This window comes from Pithys albifrons, chromosome 13 (genome assembly GCF_047495875.1).
Source record: "Pithys albifrons albifrons isolate INPA30051 chromosome 13, PitAlb_v1, whole genome shotgun sequence".
Lineage (NCBI taxonomy): Eukaryota > Metazoa > Chordata > Aves > Passeriformes > Thamnophilidae > Pithys > Pithys albifrons.
In genome coordinates this window covers 20893720-20917668 of record NC_092470.1, presented here as the reverse complement: position 1 = coordinate 20917668, position 23949 = coordinate 20893720, and the positions used below count along the sequence as shown (strand labels likewise).

At 61.4% G+C, this 23949-nt stretch overlaps 2 protein-coding genes across 2 annotated transcripts in view; both read right to left on the bottom strand.

The window, feature by feature from the left end:
• Positions 1 to 2301, bottom strand: part of GLCE (glucuronic acid epimerase) — a 30182-nt gene extending 27881 nt beyond the window's left edge. The window contains exon 1 of the mRNA XM_071568582.1: positions 2233 to 2301. The gene's annotated coding sequence lies outside the window, so the exon portion shown is untranslated. The remainder of the gene's footprint in view (positions 1 to 2232) is intronic.
• Positions 2302 to 4362: 2061 nt separating this feature from the next.
• NOX5 (NADPH oxidase 5) lies at positions 4363 to 17913 on the bottom strand. Its single transcript, XM_071568077.1, is given in 16 exon segments — positions 4363 to 4494; positions 5513 to 5679; positions 6136 to 6235; positions 6412 to 6496; positions 7312 to 7436; positions 9496 to 9579; positions 10626 to 10747; positions 10973 to 11105; positions 11570 to 11752; positions 12301 to 12414; positions 12416 to 12477; positions 13797 to 13950; positions 14677 to 14908; positions 16182 to 16392; positions 17173 to 17323; positions 17794 to 17913. Coding segments are annotated over 16 exon segments (2175 nt in total).
• Positions 17914 to 23949: the final 6036 nt, after the last annotated feature.

The following is a 23949-nucleotide window of genomic DNA, read 5'->3' as shown; positions in this document are numbered from 1 at the left end:
CAGGGATTCTCTGCATTGGGAATGACCCCAGGGAGGTGGGAGGGATTTCCTGGAATACAGAAATTCCCCAGGGGGGAATGAAGGTCCAGGCACCTCCAGGGGTGTCCCCAAGGAGAATCCCCCCAATCCTGCCCATCCCAGCCCTGGGATTTGCACGGAGGGAGCCCCAAACCCACCCCAGGGTTGGTCCAACCCCATTCCATGGTTGTCCCTCCCCTCCTGAAGGGACATTCCCAGCCCCTCAGGCACACTGGGAGTGCTGGAATTTCACCCCATTCCATGGTTGTCCCTCCCCTCCTGAAGGGACATTCCCAAGGGAGCCTCTGGAAGAGCAGGACAGTGGGATTGGGACACTGGGATCAGCCTCCAGGGGCCAAGGGAGCATTCCAAGGTCAAGCCCAACCCCAGGGAACACCCAGAGGAATTTCTGCAGCCTGAGGGACACCAGGACATTCCCGACATTCCCAACATTCCATGCTGGCCATCCTGCTCTCTCCAGGCAGGATGGGATGGAATTGTGACCTTCCTAAGCCCCTCCTGGCCTTCCCTTCCCACCCCCAAATCAGGAGCTTTTCCCAGAGATCCGGCTGGCCCAGGGCCCCTTCCCAGCCCCTTTTCCAGGGAATTCCAAGTGGAATCACCGGATCCTGCCAGACCTGGGATCAGCTGAGCCTCATCCAGCACTTTGCTCCTGATCCAACCTCTCAATCCCAATCCAAACATTCCAACATTCCAAGGCCAGGCTGGACAGTGGGAGGTGCCCCTGGATCAGCTCCAAGTCCCTTCCCACCCAAACCATTCCAGGATTCCAGGGAACCACACAGAGACTTCCTGAGCTTCCAGACTCTTCCCTGCCACTTCCCACATTCCTGAATTTCCCAAATCAGCTGAGCTTGAACTCCAAACCCACGAGGGGCAGGAAAAGGTGCCCACCTGGGATCAGGGACCAAGGAAAACTCCTTCCCTCTGGAATCAGCAGGGAGCCTCCTTTCCAAGGATCTCATTCCCAGGAATTTCCTCTGTCCCCTCCAGCCCTTCCCACCCCAACATTCCCATTTCAAACCCAGCTCAGGAGGGAATTCCGTGGGATCATCACAAGGTTTTCCCACTTTGCTCCTTGTTTTAAGCCCCAAATTCCACTTGGGAGTGTCAGAATCCCAGGAGAGGATTCCCAATGGAAAGGGGAACATTCCCAGCTGGTTCAGGGATGAGTCAAATCCCTCTGAATCCGGCGGGAATGGCTCGGAAAGTTCCGGCCGAGGCTCCAACGGGAGAATTCCAACATGAATCCAACCCCCAAACTCCCCACAAACATTCCTGCTCCTCCTCCAGCTCCATCAACAGCCCAGAGAATTTATTGGAATGTCAGAGAATTCCAACCTCTCCCTGCCCTTCCTTCCCAAAGGAACCCGGATCCGGAACAGAAAACCGGGAGAAGCCCCAAAATTGGGGCCCAAAGGCCCAGCCCAGTTGGGGCATTTCCTGCTGCTCTTCCCGTGGGATCAGATCCCAAACTCCTGGGAGCCTTTCCCACATTTTCCCTGTTTTCCTGAAGGGAAACCTCATTTCCTGCAGCACTTGCAGGGGTCACATTCCAGAGCCCCATTCCCAAATCCCAGAGCCCCATTCCCATGTCCCAGCGCCTGTATTCCCATATTCCCACATCCCAGAGCCTGTATTCCCATATTCCCACATTCCAGAGCCCTCATTCCCAAATCCCAGAGCCTGTATTCCCATATTCCCACATCCCACATTCCTAAATCCCAGAGCCTGTATTCCCACATCCCAGATCCTACGTTCCCATATTCCAGAGCCCACATTCCCAAGCCCCCATTCCCATATTCCCACATCCCACATTCCCAAATCCCAGAGCCTGTATTCCCATATTCCCAAATCCCAGAGCCCACATTCCCACATTCCCGAGCCCCCATTCCCATGTCCCGTATTCCTGCGCTCCCCATCCCTTGTCCTCCCATCCCAATCCACACATTCCCAGCTCCCACATTCCCACATTCCCAGCCCGCATTCCCGGCCCTTATTCCCTCATTATTCGCTCATTCCCGGCTCTCCCAGCCCCGTCCGCACGGGCTGAGCCCGCTCGCACCTCCCTGCGCTCCCCGCCCGGCCGGGCGCGGCTCGGGGCGCGGGGCCCGTCCCTGTTCATCCCTGTTCATCCCGGTTTATCCCGATATATCCCGATATATCCCGGTTTATCCCGTTCCCCCCCGGTACCTGTGCCGGGCCTGGCGTGCGCCGGAACCCCCGCGCGGGGCACTGGGGGGCAGCACGGAGGGGCCGGCCCGGGCCCCGCCCTCGGGCGGCGCAGCCAATGGGAGCGCACGGTGGGCGGGGCGCGCGAGGGGCGGTGGCCAATGGGAGGGCGCGGCGCGGCGGAACCGCCACCGCCACAGCGGCGCCGGGCGGGGCCGGGCCCGAACGGGAGGAGGAGGAACGAGGAACCGGGAACGGGGAACGGCGGGGAGGCCCCACCGGCCCCCGCAGCGCTTCCGGTGCCGCGGGAGGGGCTCGGGGAAGGAGCGGGAGCGGCCCCGGCGGCGGCCAATGGGAAGGGCGCGCTCGGAGGGGCGGGGCCGCAGGGAAAGGCGGGCCCTGATTGGCCGCGTCTGGCCCCGCCCCTCCCGCGGTCACGTGGGCGCGGAGCGACCGGGGGGGGCGGGCTCGTGCCCGTAATTAGCGCGGCGTGGCAATTAACGAGGGGGGGCAATTAACGCGAGGGGGCTGCGGGGCTGTGCCAGCCCAAACCATTCCATGATTCCAAAGGACTTCCCAAAGACACAAACACTGAAACCAACCCCGAGTTTCCTTTAAGTGCCCAATTCCCTCCGGTTCTCTGGGACAGGACACAGGGAATGGCTTCCCACTGCCAGAGGGCAGGGATAGGTGGGATATTGGGAAGGAATTCCTGGCTGGGAGGGTGGGCAGGCCCTGGCACAGGTTGGGCAGAGCAGCTGTGGCTGCCCCTGGATCCCTGGGAGTGTCCCAGGCCAGGCTGGACAGGGCTTGGAGCAGCCTGGAATGGTGGGAGGTGTCCCTGCCCATGGTGGGACTGGGTGGGATTTAAGGTCCCTCCCAACCCAAACCATTCCATGATTTTGGAGCCCCTTTGGAGCCAGGCTGGGAGAGCTGGGGGGGTCACCTGGAGAAGAGAAGGATCCAGGGAGACCTGAGAGCCCCTTCCAGTGCCTGAAGGGGCTCCAGGAGAGCTGGAGAGGGACTGGGGACAAGGGATGGAGGGACAGGACACAGGGAATGGCTTCCCACTGCCAGAGGGCAGGGAGAGATGGGATATTGGGAAGGAATTGCTGGCTGGAAGGGTGGGCAGGCCCTGGCACAGGTTGGGCAGAGCAGCTGTGGCTGCCCCTGGATCCCTGGGAGTGTCCCAGGCCAGGCTGGACAGGGCTTGGAGCAGCCTGGAATGGTGGGAGGTGTCCCTGCCCGTGGCAGGGGTGGGACTGGATGGGATTTAAGGTCTTTCCAACACAGCATTCCAGGATTCCATGATTATTATCTTGTTCCTGGTTGTCCCCTGTGACTGGGATGGGATGGGATGGGGTGGGGTGGGATGGGATGGGGTGGGATGGGATGGGATGGGATGGGATGGGATGGGGTGGGATGGGGTGGGATGGGGTGGGGTGGGATGGGGCAGGGATGGGATGGAACAGGGGTGGGGTGGGGTGGGATGGGGTGGGGTGGGGTGGGATGGGGTGGGGTGGGGTGGGGTGGGATGGGATGGGATGGGGTGAAGGGGCTGCCAAATTATTTGTCTTTGCAGGAAAATGTTCGGTGCCTTCCAGGAAGGAGCAGCTGGAGCTGCCCAGGGGGGCCCGGGATGGGATCGGGGAGGGATCTGGGGGGTCCCGGGATGGGGTCGGGGGGCCAGGAAGGATCCGGGGGGTCCCGGGAGCCGATCCCGAGGCTGCAGTGCCCTCCTGTGGGGGGAATCCCAAAGCATCCCAAAGCCCTGCGAGGTGACACGGGACCCTCCCTCCATCCCAAATCCCTGTCCTTGCCTGCTGTGCTTTCCCCCCCTCCCCAGCCCAGGAACGGGGCAGGATCCCAGCCTGGGATGGGATCCCACCCCAGGGCTGGGCAGGGCAGGGCTGGGCTGGGCTGGGCTGGGCTGGGCTGGGCTGGGCTGGGCAGGGCTGGGCTGGGCAGGGCTGGGCTGGGCTGGGCTGGGCAGGGCTGGGCAGGGCAGGGCAGGGCTGGGCTGGGCAGGACTGGGCTGGGCAGGACTGGGCTGGGCTGGGCAGGGCAGGGCTGGGCTGGGCTGGGCTGGGCAGGGCAGGGCTGGGCAGAACAGGGCTGGGCAGGGCAGGGCTGGGCAGGGCTGGGCAGGGCTCAGAAGTTCTCCTTGGAGAAGCGGAAGCCGAAGCGCTCGCAGTGCCCCCGGATGACCTTGGCGAGGGCCGGGGAGCCACAGAAGAACACCTGGACCTTCCCAATCTTCTCCTCTGCCACCTTCCCAAACACCTGGAGCAGGGGGGAAGAGGAGAGGAAGCGGTGGCAGCTCCGGGGGATTGGGGCTGGATTAGGGGGTTGGAATGGGATGATCTTTAAGGTCCCTTCCCACTCATTCCATGGTTCTCTGTGACCCCTGGAATGGATTAGGGGGTTGGAATGGGATGATCTTTAAGGTCCCTTCCCACTCATTCCATGGTTCTCTGTGACCCCTGGAATGGATTAGGGGGTTGGAATGGGATGATCTTTAAGGTCCCTTCCACCCCAACTCATTCCACCATTTCTGGTCCCTGCCAGCTTTGGCACACCTCCCAGTGCCCCCTCCTGGCATTCCCTGGATCTGGCATTCCCTGGATCTGGCTGTCCTGGTGCATCCCAGACGGGGGGCAGTTCTGGGGGTCCCTCCCCGTGTGTCCCGGGGCAGTTCTGGGGGTCCCTCCCCGTGTGCCCCGGGGCAGTTCTGGGGGTCCCCGGGGCAGTTCTGGGGGTCCCTCCCCGTGTGCCCCGGGGCAGTTCTGGGGGTCCCCGGGGCAGTTCTGGGGGTTCCTCCCCGTGTGTCCCGGGGCAATTCTGGGGGTCCCCGGGGCAGTTCTGGGGGTCCCTCCCCGTGTGCCCCGGGGCAGTTCTGGGGGTCCCCGGGGCAGTTCTGGGGGTTCCTCCCCGTGTGTCCCGGGGCAATTCTGGGGGTCCCCGGGGCAGTTCTGGGGGTTCCTCCCCGTGTGCCCCGGGGCAGTTCTGGGGGTCTCCGGGGCAGTTCTGGGGGTCCCTCCCCGCGTGCCCCGGGGCGGTTCTGGGGGTCCCTCCCCGCGTGCCCCGGGGCAGTTCTGGGGGTCCTGCCCCCTGTGCCCGGGGCAATTCTGGGGGTCCCCGGGGCGGTTCTGGGGGTCCCTCCCCGCGTGCCCCGGGGCAGTTCTGGGGGTTCCTCCCCGTGTGTCCCGGGGCAGTTCTGGGGGTCCCCGGGGCAGTTCTGGGGGTCCCTCCCCGTGTGTCCCGGGGCAGTTCTGGGGGTCCTGCCCCCTGTGCCCCCCACCTTGCCCCAGTCTGGGCGGCCGGGCCGGGTCCGGGTGCGCAGCCCGGTGATGGAATCCCGCTTTTCCTTGGCCGCCAGCAGATCCAGCGCCACCTGCAGCCCCAGCGCCTTCACGTCGCTCTTGCCCAGGGCCGAGGTCATGTAGAGGTGCAGCTCCAGGAACCGCCCTGCGTGTCCCGGGATGGGCCATCATATCCCGGGAATGGGGATGGATGCAGCGCCTGCCCCGGGATGGGCCATCATATCCCGGGAATGGGGATGGATGCAGCGCCCGCCCCGGGATGGGCCATCATATCCCGGGAATGGGGATGGATGCAGCGCCCGCCCCGGGATGGGCCATTCCCGGGAATGGGGATGGATGCAGCTCCTGCCCCGGGATGGGCCATGATATCCCGGGAATGGGGATGGATGCAGCGCCCGCCCCGGGATGGGCCATTCCCGGGAATGGGGATGGATGCAGCGCCCGCCCCGGGATGGGCCATTCCCAGGAATGGGGATGGATGCAGCGCCCGCCCCGGGATGGGCCATCATATCCCGGGAATGGGGATGGATGCAGCGCCCGCCCCGGGATGGGCCATTCCCGGGAATGCCGCAGGGATGTGCCGGCCCTGCCCGCCGCTCACCCCCCGGCTCCAGCTCCGCCTGCTCCCCCTCCAGCTTGCTCAGGAGGCTGAGGAACCACTCAAAGTGCTTCTGATCCCGGTTTATCCAGATGAAATCCACCTGGAAGGACACGGCCCAGGGGACGAATCCACAATCCAGTCCCCAAATCCAGTCCCCCCTCCCCGCCCAAACCCCCTGGCCTGGAGGGATGCTCGGGGGCTTTGCAGCCCTCCTGCCCCACCCCAGGGCACACCTGGATCCCACCCCCCTTCCATGTGTTCCTGCCCCATTCCCACCTTCCTGAGGGTCATCTCCTGGTCCTGCAGCTCCTCACACCAGGAATGGTGGCAGCTGGGGCAGCTCCGCTTCCGCCGGCGGTACCTGCACATGTGGATGCAGCTCCTGCTGGCCCTGCCTGGTCCTTCTTGCCCCTTCCTGCCCCCTCCAGCCCCTGTCTGGCCCTCCCTGCCCCCTCCTGCCCCTGCCTGCCCCTTCCTGCCCCCTCCAGCCCCTGCCTGCCCCTTCCTGCCCCCTCCAGCCCCTGCCTGGCCCTTCCTGCCCCCTCCTGCCCCTGCCTGCCCTTTCCTGCCCCCTCCTGTCCTTGTCCGTCCCTTCCTTCCCCTTCCTGCCCCCTCCTGCCCCCTCCTGCCCCCTCCTGCCCCTTCCTGCCCCTGCCTGCCCCCTCCTGTCCTTCTCTGTCCCTTCCTTCCCCTTCCTGCCCCCTCCTGCCCCCTCCTGCCCCCTCCTGCCCCTGCCTGCCCCCTCCAGCCCCTTCCTGCCTTTTCCTGCCCCTGCCTGCCCCTTCCTGCTCCTTCCAGTCCTTGTCTGTCCCGTCCTTCCCCTTCCTGTCCCTTCCTGCTCTTTCTTGTCCCTTCCTGCCCCCTCTCAGACCCCCCAGCCCCTCCCAGGACCCCAAGCACCCCTCCCTCCCCATCTCCGGTGCCTGCCCATCGCCAGCCTTCCTCCAGCAGTTTTCCTCCTGCCAAAATCCCCGGGGAAAATCCTGGCATAGAGGGCGGGCCCACCTGGGGGTCTTGGAACCGAGAGCCGGGGGTGGGGAGCGAGCAGAACCAGGAGGTGTTGGAGGACGGGGCTCCCCCTGTGTGAACATCTCCTGGTGCTTCCCAAATCCAGGCAGGGCCGTCCCGGGACGTTCCCAAAGCTCCAGGGGCGCCCAGAGCCGCAGGAACACCCACCTGTACATGATGCTCTGCAGGATGGAGGCGAAGGGCGTGATCCCGATCCCGGCCCCGATCAGCACGGCGTGTTCCGACGTGAAGATCCGCCGCGTGGGGGTCCCGTACGGCCCGTCCAGGTGGCACTGGGGGACAGCAGGGACGGGGGGGACACAGCCAGCAGCTCCCGGGGCTGGCACAGCCCCCAGGGGAGGGGAGAGCAGGGCTGGGGGGCTGGCACAGCTCCCAGGGGAGGGGAGAGCAGGGCTGGGGGGCTGGCACAGCTCCCAGGGGAGGGGAGAGCAGGGCTGGGGGGCTGGCACAGCTCCCAGGGGAGGGGAGAGCAGGGCTGGGGGTGGCACAACCCCCAGGGGAGGGGAGAGCAGGGCTGGGGGTCTGGCACAGCTCCCAGGGGAGGGGAGAGCAGGGCTGGGGGTCTGGCACAGCCCCCAGGGGAGGGGAGAGCAGGGTTTGGGGGGTGGCACAGCTCCCAGGGGAGGGGAGAGCAGGGCTGGGGGGTGGCACAGCCCCCAGGGGAGGGGAGAGCAGGGCTGGGGGTGGCACAGCTCCCAGGGGAGGGGAGAGCAGGGTTGGGGGGCTGGCACAGCTCCCAGGGGAGGGGAGAGCAGGGCTGGGGGTGGCACAGCCCCCAGGGGAGGGGAAGGGCAGGGCTGGGGGGGTGGCACAGCTCCCAGGGGAAGGGAGAGCAGGGCTGGGGGGGTGGCACAACCCCCAGGGGAGAGGAGAGCAGGGCTGGGGGGCTGGCACAGCTCCCAGGGGAGAGGAGAGCAGGGCTGGGGGGCTGGCACAGCTCCCAGGGGAGAGGAGAGCAGGGCTGGGGGGCTGGCACAGCTCCCAGGGGAGAGGAGAGCAGGGCTGGGGGGCTGGCACAGCTCCCAGGGGTGGGGAGAGCAGGGCTGGGGGGCTGGCACAGCCCCCAGGGGAGGGGAGAGCAGGGCTGGGGGGTGGCACAGCTCCCAGGGGAGGGGAGAGCAGGGCTGGGGGGCTGGAACAGCCCTCAGGGGTGGGGAGAGCAGGGTTTGGGGCACCGAGGGCATTTCAGGCAGAGTTTGGGAGCTTTGAGGGAGTTTTCTGGGAGCAAAGGAAGAAGAGGATGGTGGGGAGGAGCAGGAAGGGCAGGGCTGGGATCAGCCCTACATGGGACCATCCATACACAGGGGCACAGGGATGGGATGGCTTGGCACTGGGATGGAGTGGCTGGGCACAGGGATGGAATGATCTGGCACAGGGATGGAGTGATATGGCACAGGGATGGAGTGATCTGGCACAAGGATGGGGTGGCTGGGCACAGGGATGGAGTGGCTGGGCACAGGGATGGGGTGGCTGGGCACACCTCTGGGTCCCCCCAGGGATGCTGAGCCCAACCCTATTCCCAGAGCCAGGAGAGGGCCCAGGACCCCTCACCTTGACTCTGCAGAGCCGATGGGCATCCCCCTGCCCACTGGAGACCTGTGAGGAGCAGAGGGCAGTGCCACCTCCTCTGTTCCCAGCCCTCCCAGTCCTGCCTGTTCCCTGGATTGTGGGGTTCCCAGCTGGGTTATCCAGGCTGCACACACATTGCCAGCCCCAGCCCTGGCACACCCAGGGCCAAGCCCCCCCTCCTGCTGGGATGTCCCACCAACAGCCACCACCAGGAATGTGCCACCTGAGGGTGTGCTCTGGGTCAGAATGGCTTTGATTAAAAAGGGAATGATCCCAATTCCCACCCAGGTTGGAGGGAATGGGGGGTTGGGAGTGCCAGTGCTGGCTCAGACAGTGGGAGCTCCCCTGGGCACTGACAAGAGCAGGTTTGTTATCAGGGAATCCTGGAATGGTTTGGGTTGGAATGGACATTAAATCTCTGCCCTGGGCAGGGACACCTCCCACCAGCCCAGGGTGCTCCAAGCCCTGTCCAGCCTGGCCTGGGACACTCCCAGGGCTGGGGCAGCCACAGCTTCTCTGGGCACCTGTGCCAGGGCTTGCCCACCCTCCCAGCCAGGAATTCCTTCCTGATCTCTCCCCCAGACCCTCCTTCAGTGACTGCTCCTCCAGCCTGGAGGAATCCCTTTCCCGAGAGCTTTCCATGGCAGGGATAAAGCCTCTGGTGGTGGCTCTGTGTCCTGGCAGTGCCCTGCTTGTACCCAAGGGGTTTCATCTAAAAGGAGCTTTGGAACGAGCTCTGGGGTATTTCTGGGCTCAGCTCACCCCCTGCCCGGGGGCAGCGGCGCCCGCGGCTCTGAACGACGTCAGCAGGACGGATCCATCCCTGCCCGTGGGCACCGAGCCTGCCTGGAAGCCAAAGGGCAGGAATCACTGCTGGCATCTCCCAGGGGGCTGGTGGCACCCCCTGTGCCCTGAGAGCAGTGGGACAGGAAACCCAGGGCTGGGCAAGCACCATGCAGGGAATGTGCATCCCAAGGGATAACCCAGTGCCTGCTGCAGGGACTGGAGAGATCCTGAGGGATCTGCTCTGGATCCAGCCTGGATCTGTCCATGCAGGGAATGTGCATCCCGAGGGATAACCCAGTGCCCACTGAGACTGGGGAGATCCTGAGGGATCTGCTCTGGATCCAGCCTGGATCTGTCCATGCAGGGAATGTGCATCCCAAGGGATAACCCAGTGCCTGCTGAGACTGGGGAGATCCTGAGGGATCTGCTCTGGATCCAGCCTGGATCTGTCCATGCAGGGAATGTGCATCCCAAGGGATAACCCAGTGCCTGCTGCAGGGACTGGAGAGATCCTGAGGGATCTGCTCTGGATCCAGCCTGGATCTGTCCATGCAGGGAATGTGCATCCCGAGGGATAACCCAGTGCCTGCTGCAGGGACTGGGGTGATCCCAAGGGAACTCCTGTGGATCCAGCCTGGATTTGTCCATGCAGGGAATGTGCATCCCGAGGGATAACCCAGTGCCCGCTGCAGGGACTGGGGAGATCCTGAGGGATCTGCTCTGGATCCAGCCTGGATCTGTCCATGCAGGGAATGTGCATCCCAAGGGATAACCCAGTGCCTGCTGCAGGGACTGGAGAGATCCTGAGGGATCTGCTCTGGATCCAGCCTGGATCTGTCCATGCAGGGAATGTGCATCCCAAGGGATAACCCAGTGCCCGCTGCAGGGAATGTGCATCCCAAGGGATAACCCAGTGCCCGCTGCAGGGACTGGGCTGATCCCAAGGGATAACCCAGTGCTCGCTGCAGGGATGGCTGATCCCAAGGGATAACCCAGTGCCCGCTGCAGGGACTGGGCTGATCCCGAGGGATCCACTCTGGGTCCAGCCTGGACCTGTCCATGCAGCTTTGCCCTGTGTGCCCAGAGCTGAGCCCAGTGCCACCCACCTGTGCCCAGTCCTGGCTCCTCCCGGGTTTGGGCTCCGGACTGGGCGGTTCCAGCTGCTGGAAGAACTCGTAGAGCCTGTTGGTCCACTGGCCCAGCGAGCGGATGTGCAGCCACAGGGTGTCTGTGGGGTGAACGGGGCAGAGGGTGGGCACAGAACCCTGGCACACCCTAAAGCTCAGCCCATCCCACCCCTGGCACAGGCAGGGACACCTCCCGCTAGCCCAGGTTGCTCCAGGCTGGCAAAACATCATCCTGGGGATGCCAAACATCATCCTGGGGATGCCAAACATGCCAGGGATGCCAAACATCATCCCGGGGATGGCACACCCAGCAGGCTGTGCCCCACCTGGCCGCTCGGGGGCACTGCTGATGGAGAAGGGGTGCCACTCATAGGAGGCAATGGCTGGCACGTTCAGGTACACGTAGTCCCCAGGCTTGAAGTGGAACGATTTGGGTCTCTGGATCACCAGGTGAGTCACCTGGAGGAGAAAGGGAGCAGGAGAGCTGGCAGTGCCCAGAGGGCACTGGGTGGTCTCCCCAGGGGCCCCTCTGCAGCTGAACCCCCGGGCTGTGTCTCCCCTTTTGAACAGCTCACAGGTTGGACCTAAAAAGGGTTTTCCCTCCTGTTCTCTGCCCTCTCTTTGTTGAGCAGCAGCCCCAGTCTGGGCCTGCCCCAAAGAGGTGCCTTGGAAAACTGAGGCCAAGCAGTTCTCATTTTGCCTCCAGTTGTTCCACGACTTTGGACACTTTTAAACTTGAACAATCAGCACAAATTCTAAATTAAATAAACAGTGGCTTGTAAATGAAGCAACTGCTTTCCCCCCTCCCTGCACACCCAAGCCACCCAAGGGCCCAGCTGGCCATACAAGCTCCTCCTTCATGCCACGATTGCTGCTGTGCCAGGGGGAGGTTCTGGGGGGTGCAGGGACCCCTGGGTGCCCACCTTGGAGGGCAGCAGGTTGACCTCCACGATGTGCAGCCCCCGCCCTTGGCGCCAGGCCCAGCCCAGAACCTTCTCCAGCACAAATAGGGAGCCGGGAAGCACAAACCACTTCCAGAACTGGGGGCCGTGGAGGATGAGGAGGGTCCAGATGGAGATGTAGGAGAGGTGGGTCCAGTAGAAAACCTGTGGGCATGGAGAGGGGCACAGGGAATGTGAGTGGGAAGTGGTGGAGCCAAATGGTGCTTTGTGGGGAGGCTGTGCCAGGGCATCCTGGTGGGAAAAGGGAGCCAGAGGAATCATGGAAGGGTTTGTGTGGGAAGGGACCTGAAACATTATCCAGGTCCTGGATGGGCAGGGACACCTCCCACCAGCCCAGGCTGCTCCAGCCTGGCCTTGGGCAGGGATGAGGCAGCCACAGCTGCTCTGGGCACCCTGTGCCAGGGCCTGCCCACCCTCCCAGCCAGGAATCACTCCCAATATCCCTCCCCACTCTGCCAGGGTGAGACCATTCCCTGCCCTCCCCTCTTCCCTCTTGGCCCATCAGGGAAGAACAGCCGAGAACCCCCAAACCTGCAGGGGGAATATCCAGGGGTGGCACTGGGGGCACAGCACCAGCCTGGCCCTTCCTCCCCACAGGGCAGCACCTGGGTGGGCACCCACCCCCCCAGGATCCTCCCTCCAGTGCCCCCACTCTGCCCAGGGGTCCTCTGGCCCCACTGGGGTTTGCCCACCTCAAAGTGGCCACTGCGCCGGACGCAGGGGCTGGAGAAGGCGACCATGGCAAGGAGCAGTGCCAGCAGTGCCAGCCCGGTCTGGGGGGCTGTGCCAGCCACGCCACCCCCCCCCAGGCCGTGCCCACAGCAGCGCCTCGGCCAGGGGTGGCTGCCCATCCTGCTGTGCCAGCCAGGCTGGGCACACACAGACAGGTGGGCACGGGGAGGGGGCACTGCAGCACCCACCTCTGCAGTGCCCACCCACTGCCCACCCACTGCCCACCCACCTTCTGGCTGCCCCCACCCACCTGCTGCTGACTGATTTTGCCTGGACATTGTACAAATACCCCATTTCTCCTCTCCCGACCCCATTCCCAGGCTCGGCGTGGTGCCCTGGGGGCATTTGGCACGGGGCGGGGGCACCGTGTGCCGGGAGTGTCGGGCAGGAGGGTGGGCAGGGGGGGCAGAGCTGCTCCCCTGGTGGGGTGCGGGCTGGGGGGGCTGGGGGTTGCAGGGGTTTGGGGGTGCAGGGATTTGGGGTGCGGGCTGGGGGGCTGGTTTTGGGGTGCTGGGGGGTGCAGGATTTGGGGGTGCAGGAGTTTGGGGTGCGGGCTGAGGGGGCTGGTTTTGGAGTGCTGGGGGTTGCAGGGTTTGGGGGTGCAGGAGTTTGGGGTGCGGGCTGGGGGGGCTGGTTTTGGGGTGCTGGGGGTGCAGGAGTTTGGGGTGCGGGCTGGGAGGGCTGGTTTTGGGGTGCTGGGGGGTGCAGGGGTTTGGGGGTGCAGGAGTTTGGGGTGCGGGCTGGGGGGGCTGGTTTTGGGGTGCTGGGGGGTGCAGGGTTTGGGGGTGCAGGAGTTTGGGGTGCGGGCCGGGGGTGCCGGACGCCCCTCGGGAGCAGCGCGGGGGCAGCAGAACCCTCGGCCGCCCGACCGGGAGCCGCTAGAGGGGGATCACACACTGGGCGGCACCGCAGCGCCCGCGGCTGCTGCTCCTGCCCGTGCCCTGCCCGTGCCCTGCCCGCGCCCTTCCCACACTCTGCCCGCGCCCTCGCAGCCCCTCCCAGCATGGACACCCCCTCTCCAGGGCACGAGTTTCCCCTTCCTGGGACATGGGCACACCCCAGGGCATGAGCATTGCCACCAGGACACGAAAATTCCCACCAGGATACCAGGATATCTGCAACCCCTCCCTGGGGTATCCACACCCCCCCAGGACACGGGCATCCCTTCCCTGGGGTATCTGCACCCCCCAGGACATGGGCATCCCTTCCCTGGGGTATCTGCACCCCCCAGGACATGGGCATCCCTTCCCTGGGGTATCTGCACCCTCCCAGGACATGGGCATCTCTTCCCTGGGATATCTGCACCTCCCAGGACATGGGCATCCCTTCCCTGGGGTATCTGCATCCCTTCCCTGGGGTATGTGCACCCCCAGGACAGGAGCTCCCCCTCCCTGTCCCTCTGCCCCCAGAGTCCCCCAGAGCTGAGGTGTCCCCCCGTCCCTGCCCTGGCACTCACCGAAGTTGGCGATGTGGGCACCGCTGTGAGCGGCCGCCAGTGCCAGCACCACGTACCCCACGAGCTGGTGGCACAGCACGTGCTGGTCCAGGGGCATCACCTCGGCCAGGGGGGTGGAGCGGAGCCAGGTCAGGCACCGGCGCAACATCAGCACCTGCGGGACAGGGAGGGGCACCTGGAGATACCGGGGGAGGGGCAGGGGGAGGTGCCAGGGGGCAGTGAGGGATGGGGGGTTCAGTAGGAGGTGCCAGGGCCAGTGGGGGATTTGGGGCATAACTGGAGGCAATTGGAGATGTTGGGGGCAATGGGAGATGCTGAAGGAAGTTAGAGGTGATGGGGCAATGGGAGATGCCAGGGGGCAATGGGAGATGCCAGGGGGCAATGGGAGATGCCAGGGGGCAATGGGAGGTGCTGAGGGACAACTGGAAATGTTGGGGGCAACATTCCTTCTGGACTCTCCTGTGCCCTCCATGAACCTTCCTCATGCCCCCTGGATCCCTCATCTTTCCTGGGTCTCCCACAATCCCCCCACCCTCCTGTCCCCCGTGCCTCCCATGCCCCCCACCCCTCCTGCTCCCCGTGCCCCCCACCCTCCTGCCCCCCGTGCCCCCCACCCCTCCTGCTCCCCGTGCCCCCCACCCCTCCTGCCCCCCATGCCCCCCACCCCTACTGCCCCCGTGCCCCCCACCCTCCTGCTCCCCGTGCCCCCCACCCCTCCTGCCCCCTGTGCCCCCCACCCCTCCTGCCCCCCGTGCCCCCCACCCTCCTGCCCCCCGTGCCCCCTGTGCCCCCCACCCTCCTGCCCCCCGTGCCCCCTGTGCCCCCCACCCTCCTGCCCCCCGTGCCCCCCACCCTCCTGCCCCCCGTGCCCCGCACTCACAGCGAGGAGGGCGCAGTTGAGGTTGAGCCCCTGCCCACAGCCGCGGGCCAGCGGGATTGCGGGGCCGTGCCCGCGGTGCCCCAGGGCCGCCAGGGCGAAGAGCAGCACGTTGAGGGCGGCGTAGCCCCCCAGGCAGCCCAGCTGGCCCCGGTGGTTGTGCCAGTAGCCCCGGGACAGGCAGCGCGGGCGGCGCCGCTCGGGGGGCACCGGGGGCTTCAGCCAGCTGGCAGCACTGGGGACAGGATGAGCCGGGAAGGGCAGCTGGGGGGGGGGGTCCTGTGCCCACCCTGGCACCCAGCGTGGTGTCACCCCTGTGCCCATCCCAGCACCAAACTGGCATCCAGCCCTGCATCTCAGCCCTGCACCCAGTGTGGCATCATCCCTGTGCCCATCCCAAAACCAGCCCTGTACCCACCCCAGCACCATATGAGCTCTGCACCCATCCCAACACCAGACCTGCACCCAAGACCAGCACCCAGCTTGGCATCATCCCTGCATCCAAGTCCCACACCCATCCTATCACAACCCCTCTATACATCCCAGACCATCCCCACACCCATCCTGGTACCAAAGACCAGCCCCAGCTTCGCCCATCCCTGCACCCATCCCAGACCATCCCTGCACCCATCCCAGACTATCCCTCCACCCATCCCAGACCATTCCTGCACCCATCCTGGTACCCAAGACCAGCCCCAGCTTCACCCATCCCTGCACCTATCCCAGACCATCCCTGCACCCATCCCAGACCATCCCTGCACCCATCCCAGACCATCCCAGACCATCCCTGCACCCATCCCTGCACCCATCCTGGTACCCAAGACCAGCCCCAGCTTCACCCATCCTTGCACCCATCCCAGACCATCCCTGCACCCATCCCAGACCATCCCTGCACCCATCCCTGCACCCATCCCAGACCATCCCTCCACCCATCCTGGTACCCAAGACCAGCCCCAGCTTCACCCATCCCTGCACCTATCCCAGACCATCCCTGCACCCATCCCAGACCATCCCTGCACCCATCCCTGCACCCATCCCAGACCATCCCTGCACCCATCCCTGCACCCATCCTGGTACCCAAGACCAGCCCCAGCTTCACTCATCCCTGCACCCATCTCAGACCATCCCTGCACCCATCCTGGTACCCAAGACCAGCCCCAGCTTCACCCATCCCTGCACCTATCCCAGACCATCCCTGCACCCATCCCAGACCATCCCTGCACCCATCCTGGTATCCAAGACCAGCCCCAGCTTCACCCATCCCTGCACCCATCCCAGACTATCCCTCCACCCATCCCTGCACCCATCCCAGACCATCCCCACACCCATCCCTCTATCCAAACGCCCATCCCAACATTATCCCTGCACCCAAGTTGTTCCCAGTGCCAGCCATGCCCCACACAGGGTGGGCACCCCACGACAGCCTCGGTAGGAGCACAAATCCCCCAGTTTTCCTCCAAGCAGGAGGAAGAAGCTGCTCCCTGGGCCGTCCCAGCCGGAGGCCCCACCTGATGGTCAGGTTCTCCATGAGCTCTGGGCAGGCCTCCAGCTGCTCCTGGAGCTCCTGGAAGGTGATGGAGCCGCTGTGGTCCCTGTCAGCCGCCTCCAGGAGGGCCCTGGTGAGGTCCCCCAGGCGCTCCTCGGGCAGGGCCACGCTGCTCTCCCGCAGGCACCAGCCCAGCACCACCCGCAGCTCGTCCGCGTCGATGGAGCCACTGCCTGGGGGGCACGGGGGGCATCCTGCTGTGCCAGAGCCCTGGGCACCCCCAGCCTGCTCCTCTGCCAGGAATAATGCCCCCCCTTCCCACCACACAGCGGGGAGGGCCTGGGGGTCGGGCTCTGCTCCCAACAGGACAAAGGGAAACGGCCTCAGGTTGTGCCAGGTGAGGGTCAGGTTGGATCTGGGGGAAAATTCCTTCCTGGAAAGGGTGGTCAGGCACTGGGACAGGCTGTGGGCATGGGGGGAGTGCCCATCCATGGAGGGTTTAATGCCATGTGGATGTGGCACTTGAAGACATGGCTAATGGTGGCCTTGGCAGTGCTGGGGGATGGTTGGACTCGATCTCAAAGGGCTTTTCCAACCTAAACAATCCCACAAATCTATGAAACTGGATAGTAAACCAGAAACCAGAAACTATCTAGTAAATGGAGTTGGACCAAGGGTTGGACCTGATGATCTCAGAGGTCTTTTCCAACTCAGTTGATTCTATGATTCCATGAAACCAGGATGGGGAGTTGGCATTTGAACAGAGAAGGGCCCAATTCTCTCCCCACGGGAATTCCTGACATGTGGCCACTTCACTCATTGGCTTTCAGATGGATTTTTGATGTTCTCCTCATGGAATGAGGGCAGTGACCCCACCCCAGACAGGCACAGAGCTCTGATGAAGCTCCAGCCCCACTGCCCACCCTGGGTGAGCAGAGCAGAGCCCTCCCCACTCTGCAAACCCCAAGGCTGACCCTGCAAACCAGAACTGCAGCTGAGTCTGCTCCTCTCACCATCCACGTCGTAGACCTGGAAGAGGAAGCGCAGCTTGTCCGTGGGGTCCCCGAGCAGGAGCAGGTGCAGGGCCCTCAGCAGCTCCTCCAGGCTGATGGTGCCACTGCCGTCGGCATCGAACAGGGCGAAGAACCTCTCGGCAAAGAAGGACTGTGGGGGCAGCACAGGCACTGGCACAGGGGGGTGGGAGGACCCCAAACCTCACAGCCATGGAATGGTTTGGGTTGGAAGCTCATTTGTTCCACGCCCTGCCATGGGCAGGGACACCTCCCACCAGCCCAGGTGGCTCCAACCTGGCCTTGGACACTGCCAGGGCTGGGGCAGCCACAGCTGCTCTGGGCACCTGTGCCAGGGCCTGCCCACCCTCCCAGCCAGGAATTCCTTCCCAATATCCCACCCAGCCCTGCCCTCCAGCACCTGGTTCCAGCCCTCTGCCCCCAGGGCAGGGGCACCTCCCACCTGCCCAGCTGTGCCCACACCCTGCAGGGGGTGACCAAGGAGAGCTTTGAGGTCCCCTCCATCCCAAACCCCTCTGGGATTCTCTCACTCCATGGACACCACCCAATGCCATGTTTTAGCTGGATTTTCCTGCTGGAAGGCCCACCCCATGGCTCCCTCACCTCCTTCACTTGCAGGGCCCTTTTGAACTCCTCCAGGCTGATCTCCTCGTCCTTCCCAGCGATGCTCCTGAACTGCCTCGTCACCCGGCGCAGCCACTCGGCGTCCTCCTCCCCGCTCATGGTGCTGCAGCTGGGGGGGAACATTCCAGCCCTGCATCCCTCTGGGGGCTGCTCCCGGGAATGGGGCAGGCTGGGAACCCCGAACTGAGGGCATTGAGGGGTGGGTGGGAGGAGAAGCTCAGCCCCCCGAGCTCAGGGTGGCACACACCGGGCTCCAAGGGGTGTCCAGCTGGGACGAGGCTCGGGCTCTGCTCCCACCCTGCTGTTCCCAGCCCTCTCCCTCCCATCCCACAATCCCACCCCATGTCCCTGCTGCATCCTGGTGGTTCCAGCCAATCCCAGCTGTGGCTGCTCCTCTTGCAATACTCTGATTTTCTCTCCTTGCCCCCCTGACCTCGGGCAGCGTGTCCTACCAAGCCCACAAAGGGTTGGTGTTCGGCAGCCCCCGGTGCCCATTGAGGGCCCGTCAGGAACACACGGGAGTGTCTCTGCCACAGTGCCACCTTTATCCTGCCCGAACAAACCCTCCCTGTGCGGCTCCAGCTGGCACCGCGCCGGGCGAGGATGTTGCCATGGGAATGTCAGGACCAGAACGCAGGTAGTAAAACATTCCCCAGCCCCGGAGCTGCGGGCAGGGCGGGCACGAGGGGGCAGCGCGGGCAGAGCTGGGGCTGGGCAGCTGATCCTGCCTGGAAAACTCCCTCAGTGCTCCTTGTGTAGGGAAGGGGGCTGAGCTTTGTGCCAGTCCCTGTGGGGGTGACAGTGTGTGTGTGGATCTCTTCAGGTCTGGGGTGACTGATGGTCCATCCTTAAGGACCAGAGAGCCCCCTGTGGATGCCTCGTAGCCAGCAGAGTCTGTCCCTGTGTGTGGGGGGAACTGCTGAGCAATGGGGGGCTGGCAGGTTGGGCACAGAGGAGATAAAGTGAAGGTGTTCCTGCAAATCAAGCCCTTGGTCCTGGCTGAGCCTTGTGATCCCCCTGCAGGCTGAGCTGGCTCTGCCTCCTCTGACCACTGCAAAGCTGATCTGCAGTACCCCAGTAAAGGGTGACCCCAATAAATCCCCCCCTGGATGCACGGGAAGGGCTCAGGTCCCCGTGGGCACAGTGCCCAGGGAGCAGGGCTGTGCTGCCCTCACTGGTGCCAGAGAATCCTGGCATGGCTTGGCATGGGATGGGATGGGATGGGATGGGATGGGATGGCATGGGATGGGATGGCATGGGATGGGATGGACCTTAAACGTTCTCCAGGTCTTGGATGGGCAGGGACACCTCCCACCAGCCCAGGCTGCTCCAAGCCCTGTCCAACCTGGCCTGGGACACTCCCAGGGATGGGGCAGCCACAGCTGCTCTGCCCAACCTGTGCCAGGGCCTGCCCACCCTCCCAGCCAGGAATTCCTTCCCAATATCGCATCCATCCCTGCCCTCTGGCAGTGGGAAGCCATTCCCTGTGTCCTGTCCCTCCATCCCTTGTCCCCAGTCCCTCTCCAGCTCTCCTGGAGCCCCTTCAGGCCCTGGAAGGGGCTCTCAGGTGTCCCTGGATCCTTCTCTTCTCCAGGTGACCCCCCAGCTCTCCCATCCTGGCTCCAAAGGGGCTCCAGCCCTGGAGCATCTCCGGGGCCTCTCTGGATCTGCTCCAGCAGCTCCAGGTCCTGCTGCTGTTCCCAGGGCTGGGGGGTCTCCCCTGAGGGGCCCAGGGGGACAATCCCCCCTCCTGCTGCTCCCACATCTCCCACCTCTCCGTGTTCCTCCTCCACTCCTCGTGTTCCCCCTTTTCCTCCTGGGATCCCTCCCCAGTTCCTCACAGGAGCCAGAACTGCCCATTCCACACCCGCCCCGCCAATCCCAACCCAAGCCAGGGAATTGTTCACTCGGGAAAGGGGAGAGGAAAAGATGAAAACCTTGGAGTTGGTGCTGGATGGGACGGACACGACCCGGGACACCCTTGGGATGTTCCCACAGCACCGGGAGAGGTGAAGGAAAAGGGAAAGCAGGAGATGAAAGGGAAATGGAGAAATAAAATAGAGATGGAGAAATGAAAGAGAAATGGAGAAATAAAAGAGAAATGGAGAAATAAAAGAGAAATGGAGAAATAAAACTGAAATCAAGAAATAAAACTGAAATCAAGAAATAAAAGAGAAATCAAGAAATAAAACTGAAATAAAGAAATAAAAGAGAAATCAAGAAATAAAACTGAAATAAAGAAATAAAAGAGAAATAAAGAAATAAAAGAGAAATCAAGACATAAAAGGGAAAACAAGAAATAAAAGAAATCAAGAAATAAAAGGAAAATCAAGAGATTAAAGGGAAATCAAGACATAAAAGGGAAATCAAGACATAAAAGAGAAATCAAGACATAAAAGGGAAATCAAAACATAAAAGGGAAATCAAGAGATCAAAGGGAAATCAAGAAATAGAAGAGAGATCAAGGAATAAAACTGAAATAAAGACATAAAAGAGAAATCAAGACAGAAAAGAAGAAGTATTTGATGGAAATACATTGAATTATTTGGTGGAAATACATTGAATTATTTTGTGGGAATATATTGGATTATTTGGTGGGAATATATTGGATAATTTGGTGGGAATATATTGGATTATTTGGTGGGAATATATTGAATTATTTGGAGGAAATACATTGAATTGTTTGATGGAAATACATTGAATTATTTGATGGAAATATATTAAATTATTTGGTGGGAATACATTGAATTATTTGGAGGAAATACATTGAATTATTTGGAGGAAATACATTGAATTATTTGGTGGAAATACATTGAATTATTTGGTGGCAATACACTGAATTATGTGGTGGGAATACATTGGATTATTTGAAGGAAATATATCAGATTATTTGGTGGAAATCTATTGAATTATTTGGTGGGAATATATTGAATTATTTGGAGGAAATACACTGAATTATTTGATTGAAATACACTGAATTATTTGGTGGGAATATATCGAATTATTTGGTGGAAATACATTGAACTATTTAATGGAAATACACTGAATTATTTGATGGAAATACATTGAATTATTTGATGGAAATACACTGAATTATTTGATGGAAATACACTGAATTATCTCACAGAAATACACGTCATTATTTCCCCGGGCAAAGCAATAACACAGCGGGGGATCCTCCCCACCCTCTGCAGCTGCCCCGAGTCCTGTTGCTGAGTTTGTTCCATTCCCAAACTCCTGGAATTCTCTTTGTCCATCCCGAACAGCCCCTGGACCCCCCCAGGGACTGATCGTGCCCAGCCCCAGGGACTCATCCTGCCCAGCCCCAGGGACTGATCCTGCCCAGCCCCAGGGGCTCATCCTGCCCAGGGACTGATCCTGCCCAGCCCCAGGGACTGATCTTGCCCAGCTCCAAGGGCTGATCCTGCCCAGCTCCAGGGGCTCATCCTGCCCAGCTCCAGGGGCGGATCCTGCCCAGGGCTCATCCTGCCCAGCCCCAGGGACTCATCCTGCCCAACCCCAGGGACTGATCCTGCCCAGCTCCAGGGACTGATCCTGCCCAGGGCTCATCCTGCCCAGGGACTGATCCTGCCCAGCCCCAGGGACTGATCCTGCCCAGCCCCAGGGACTGATCCTGCCCAGCCCCAGGGACTGATCCTGCCCAGCCCCAGGGACTGGTCCTGCCCAGGGACTGGTCCTGCCCAGCTCCAAGGGCAGATCCTGCCCAGCCCCAGGGACTGATCTTGCCCAGCTCCAAGGGCTGATCCTGCCCAGCTCCAGGGGCTCATCCTGCCCAGGGCCCATCCTGCCCGGCTCCAGGGGCCCATCCTGCCCAGCTCCAGGGGCTCATCCTGCCCAGCCCCAGGGACTGATCCTGCCTGTCTCTGAGCTCTTCCACAGGCAGGGAATCCACTTTGGTCCCTGTGGATATTGGAACACCTGAAGGGAAATCAGGCAAATCGTCCCTTTTGATCCAGCAGCCCAAGTGAGTTGGAATGTCAGAGGGAACCTCGGAGTTCCAGTCCCACCAGTTCCCCCAGAACCTGCCCCACCAAACCTGCTGGGCGAGCTGTGAGTGACAAACCCCGTTCCCAGTGAGGGGCTGGCTCAGGACTGGGTGCTCAGCATTCCTGGGCAGGCTGTTCCCGAGGGCGTTCCATGGGGATTCCAGGAGCCGGGAAAGCTTCCTCAGGGATTCCACCCAGCCCGGTAACCCCTGCTGGGGACACGAGGCTGCTCAACTCACAGAAATCCCTCGGTCCCTCTGTCCTGGTGGCTCCTGTTTCGCTGCTCTGGGTCCTCACTCCTCATTCCCCAACTTTTGCCTCTTGTATCTCCCCCAAAAAACCATCAGGGGATGGAAAACCTTGTAGAAGGTGGTTCTAAATAATATAATATTGGGATTTTCTAACAAGATTAAATGATGGAACAACAACACCTGCAAATCACTGGCACAAAGGAATTTCAATCCAAAAGCCTCAGGAGCAGATTCCTATAAAATAACTGAAAGCCCAGCCAGGACCTCAAAGCCCAGCCAGGACCTCAAAGCCCAGCCAGGACCTCAAAGCCCAGCCAGGACCTCAAAGCCCAAGCCAGGACCTCAAAGCCCAGCCAGGACCTCAAAGCCCCTCCAGTGCCACCCCTGCCATGGGCAGGGACATCTCCCACTGGCCCAGGGTGCTCCAAGCCCTGTCCAGCCTGGCCTGGGACACTCCCAGGGATGGGGCAGCCACAGCTGCTCTGCCCAACCTGTGCCAGGGCCTGCCCACCCTCCCAGCCAGGAATTCCTTCCCAATATCCCACCTATCCCTGCCCTCTGGCAGTGGGAAGCCATTCCCTGTGTCCTGTCCCTCCTTCCCTTGTCCCCAGTCCCTCTGCAGCTCTCCTGGAGCCCCTTCAGGCCCTGCCAGGGGCTCTCAGGTGTCCCTGGAATTCTCTTCTCCCTCCAGTCTCTCTCTGATAAAACATCCACATATTTTAGGTCCCATTTTTAATTTTACTTTTGTTTTCTTCCTATTTTTCTTGAAAAAAGATGCATTTAATTTTATAATTTGGCTTAGAAATGGTCCAAGACCCTCCTCCCTTTGAAGATTAAGTGCCCAACAGCCCCAGATCCTTCAGGACGACCAGGAAAGGCAACTCAGCTGCCAAGAATTCCAAGGTCTGGCCTTTCCAGGATTCCCACGTGGTGAACTCCTCACTTACCTCAACTCCCCATCTAAAATGGGCACAAACATCTTCCCAGTTCTACAGGCACAGACTTTCTCCAACATTCCCAGTGATTCCAGGAACATTCCCATCACCAATCCATTGGCTGGCTCTGCCAAAATCCTCCCAGAGTGCTGGATGCAACAGGAATTTCATATCCCATTACTGGATGCCCAACACACCAGAGCTTCAGATCAGGCAGGAAAATGAAGTTACAGAGAAACTAAAGGATTATTAAACTCTTTATTAACCTCCTCTGGAGACTGGGAAGGCCCAATTGTTGAGAAGGAACACTCTGGGATGAGCTGAGCTTATTTTTTAAAGTTTGGTTTACAACTATTTCTGTTTAAATGACTTGAAAAATTACTGAAGTTGTTGAAAATAATGGATTTTTCCCCCTGATTTCCTGTAGTAAAGTTTAGCAGGGTTGGGGTAGGACTCCTGCCTGCCTGAAGGGTGCAGGAATTCCCTGGAATTGGCTCCTGGAGTGCCAAAGAATTGAGGTTTGGTAACACATCAGTTGCAGAAAATAATGGTTGGGGTCAGTATTTCACAAGCCCCAGGATAAGATTTAAACTAGAAAAGTGTTATTAGAAGGAGTCAGATTATTCCTTGTTCCTTCTCCCTCCAAATTTTTCAAGAGCTCCTCACTCCAAATTCCATTTCTGGATCAAATCCCAAGTGCTCCATTCAACACAACTGCAAATAAGTATCAATAGATGGAAAGTCTGACCTAAAATTAAGGAATGGCAAATTATTACCAGAGAGGCTGGAAGGTCCCATTTATTACAGGGCTGAAATAAATAATTACTGGATTAACCCCTGTGGGATGAGGTGTGAAAACAAACGGGGTTTATGTTGGAGGGAAAACTTGAATTCACCAGGACTGATGAGAGGAACTCAGTCCTTTGACACCCCTGCCAGTCA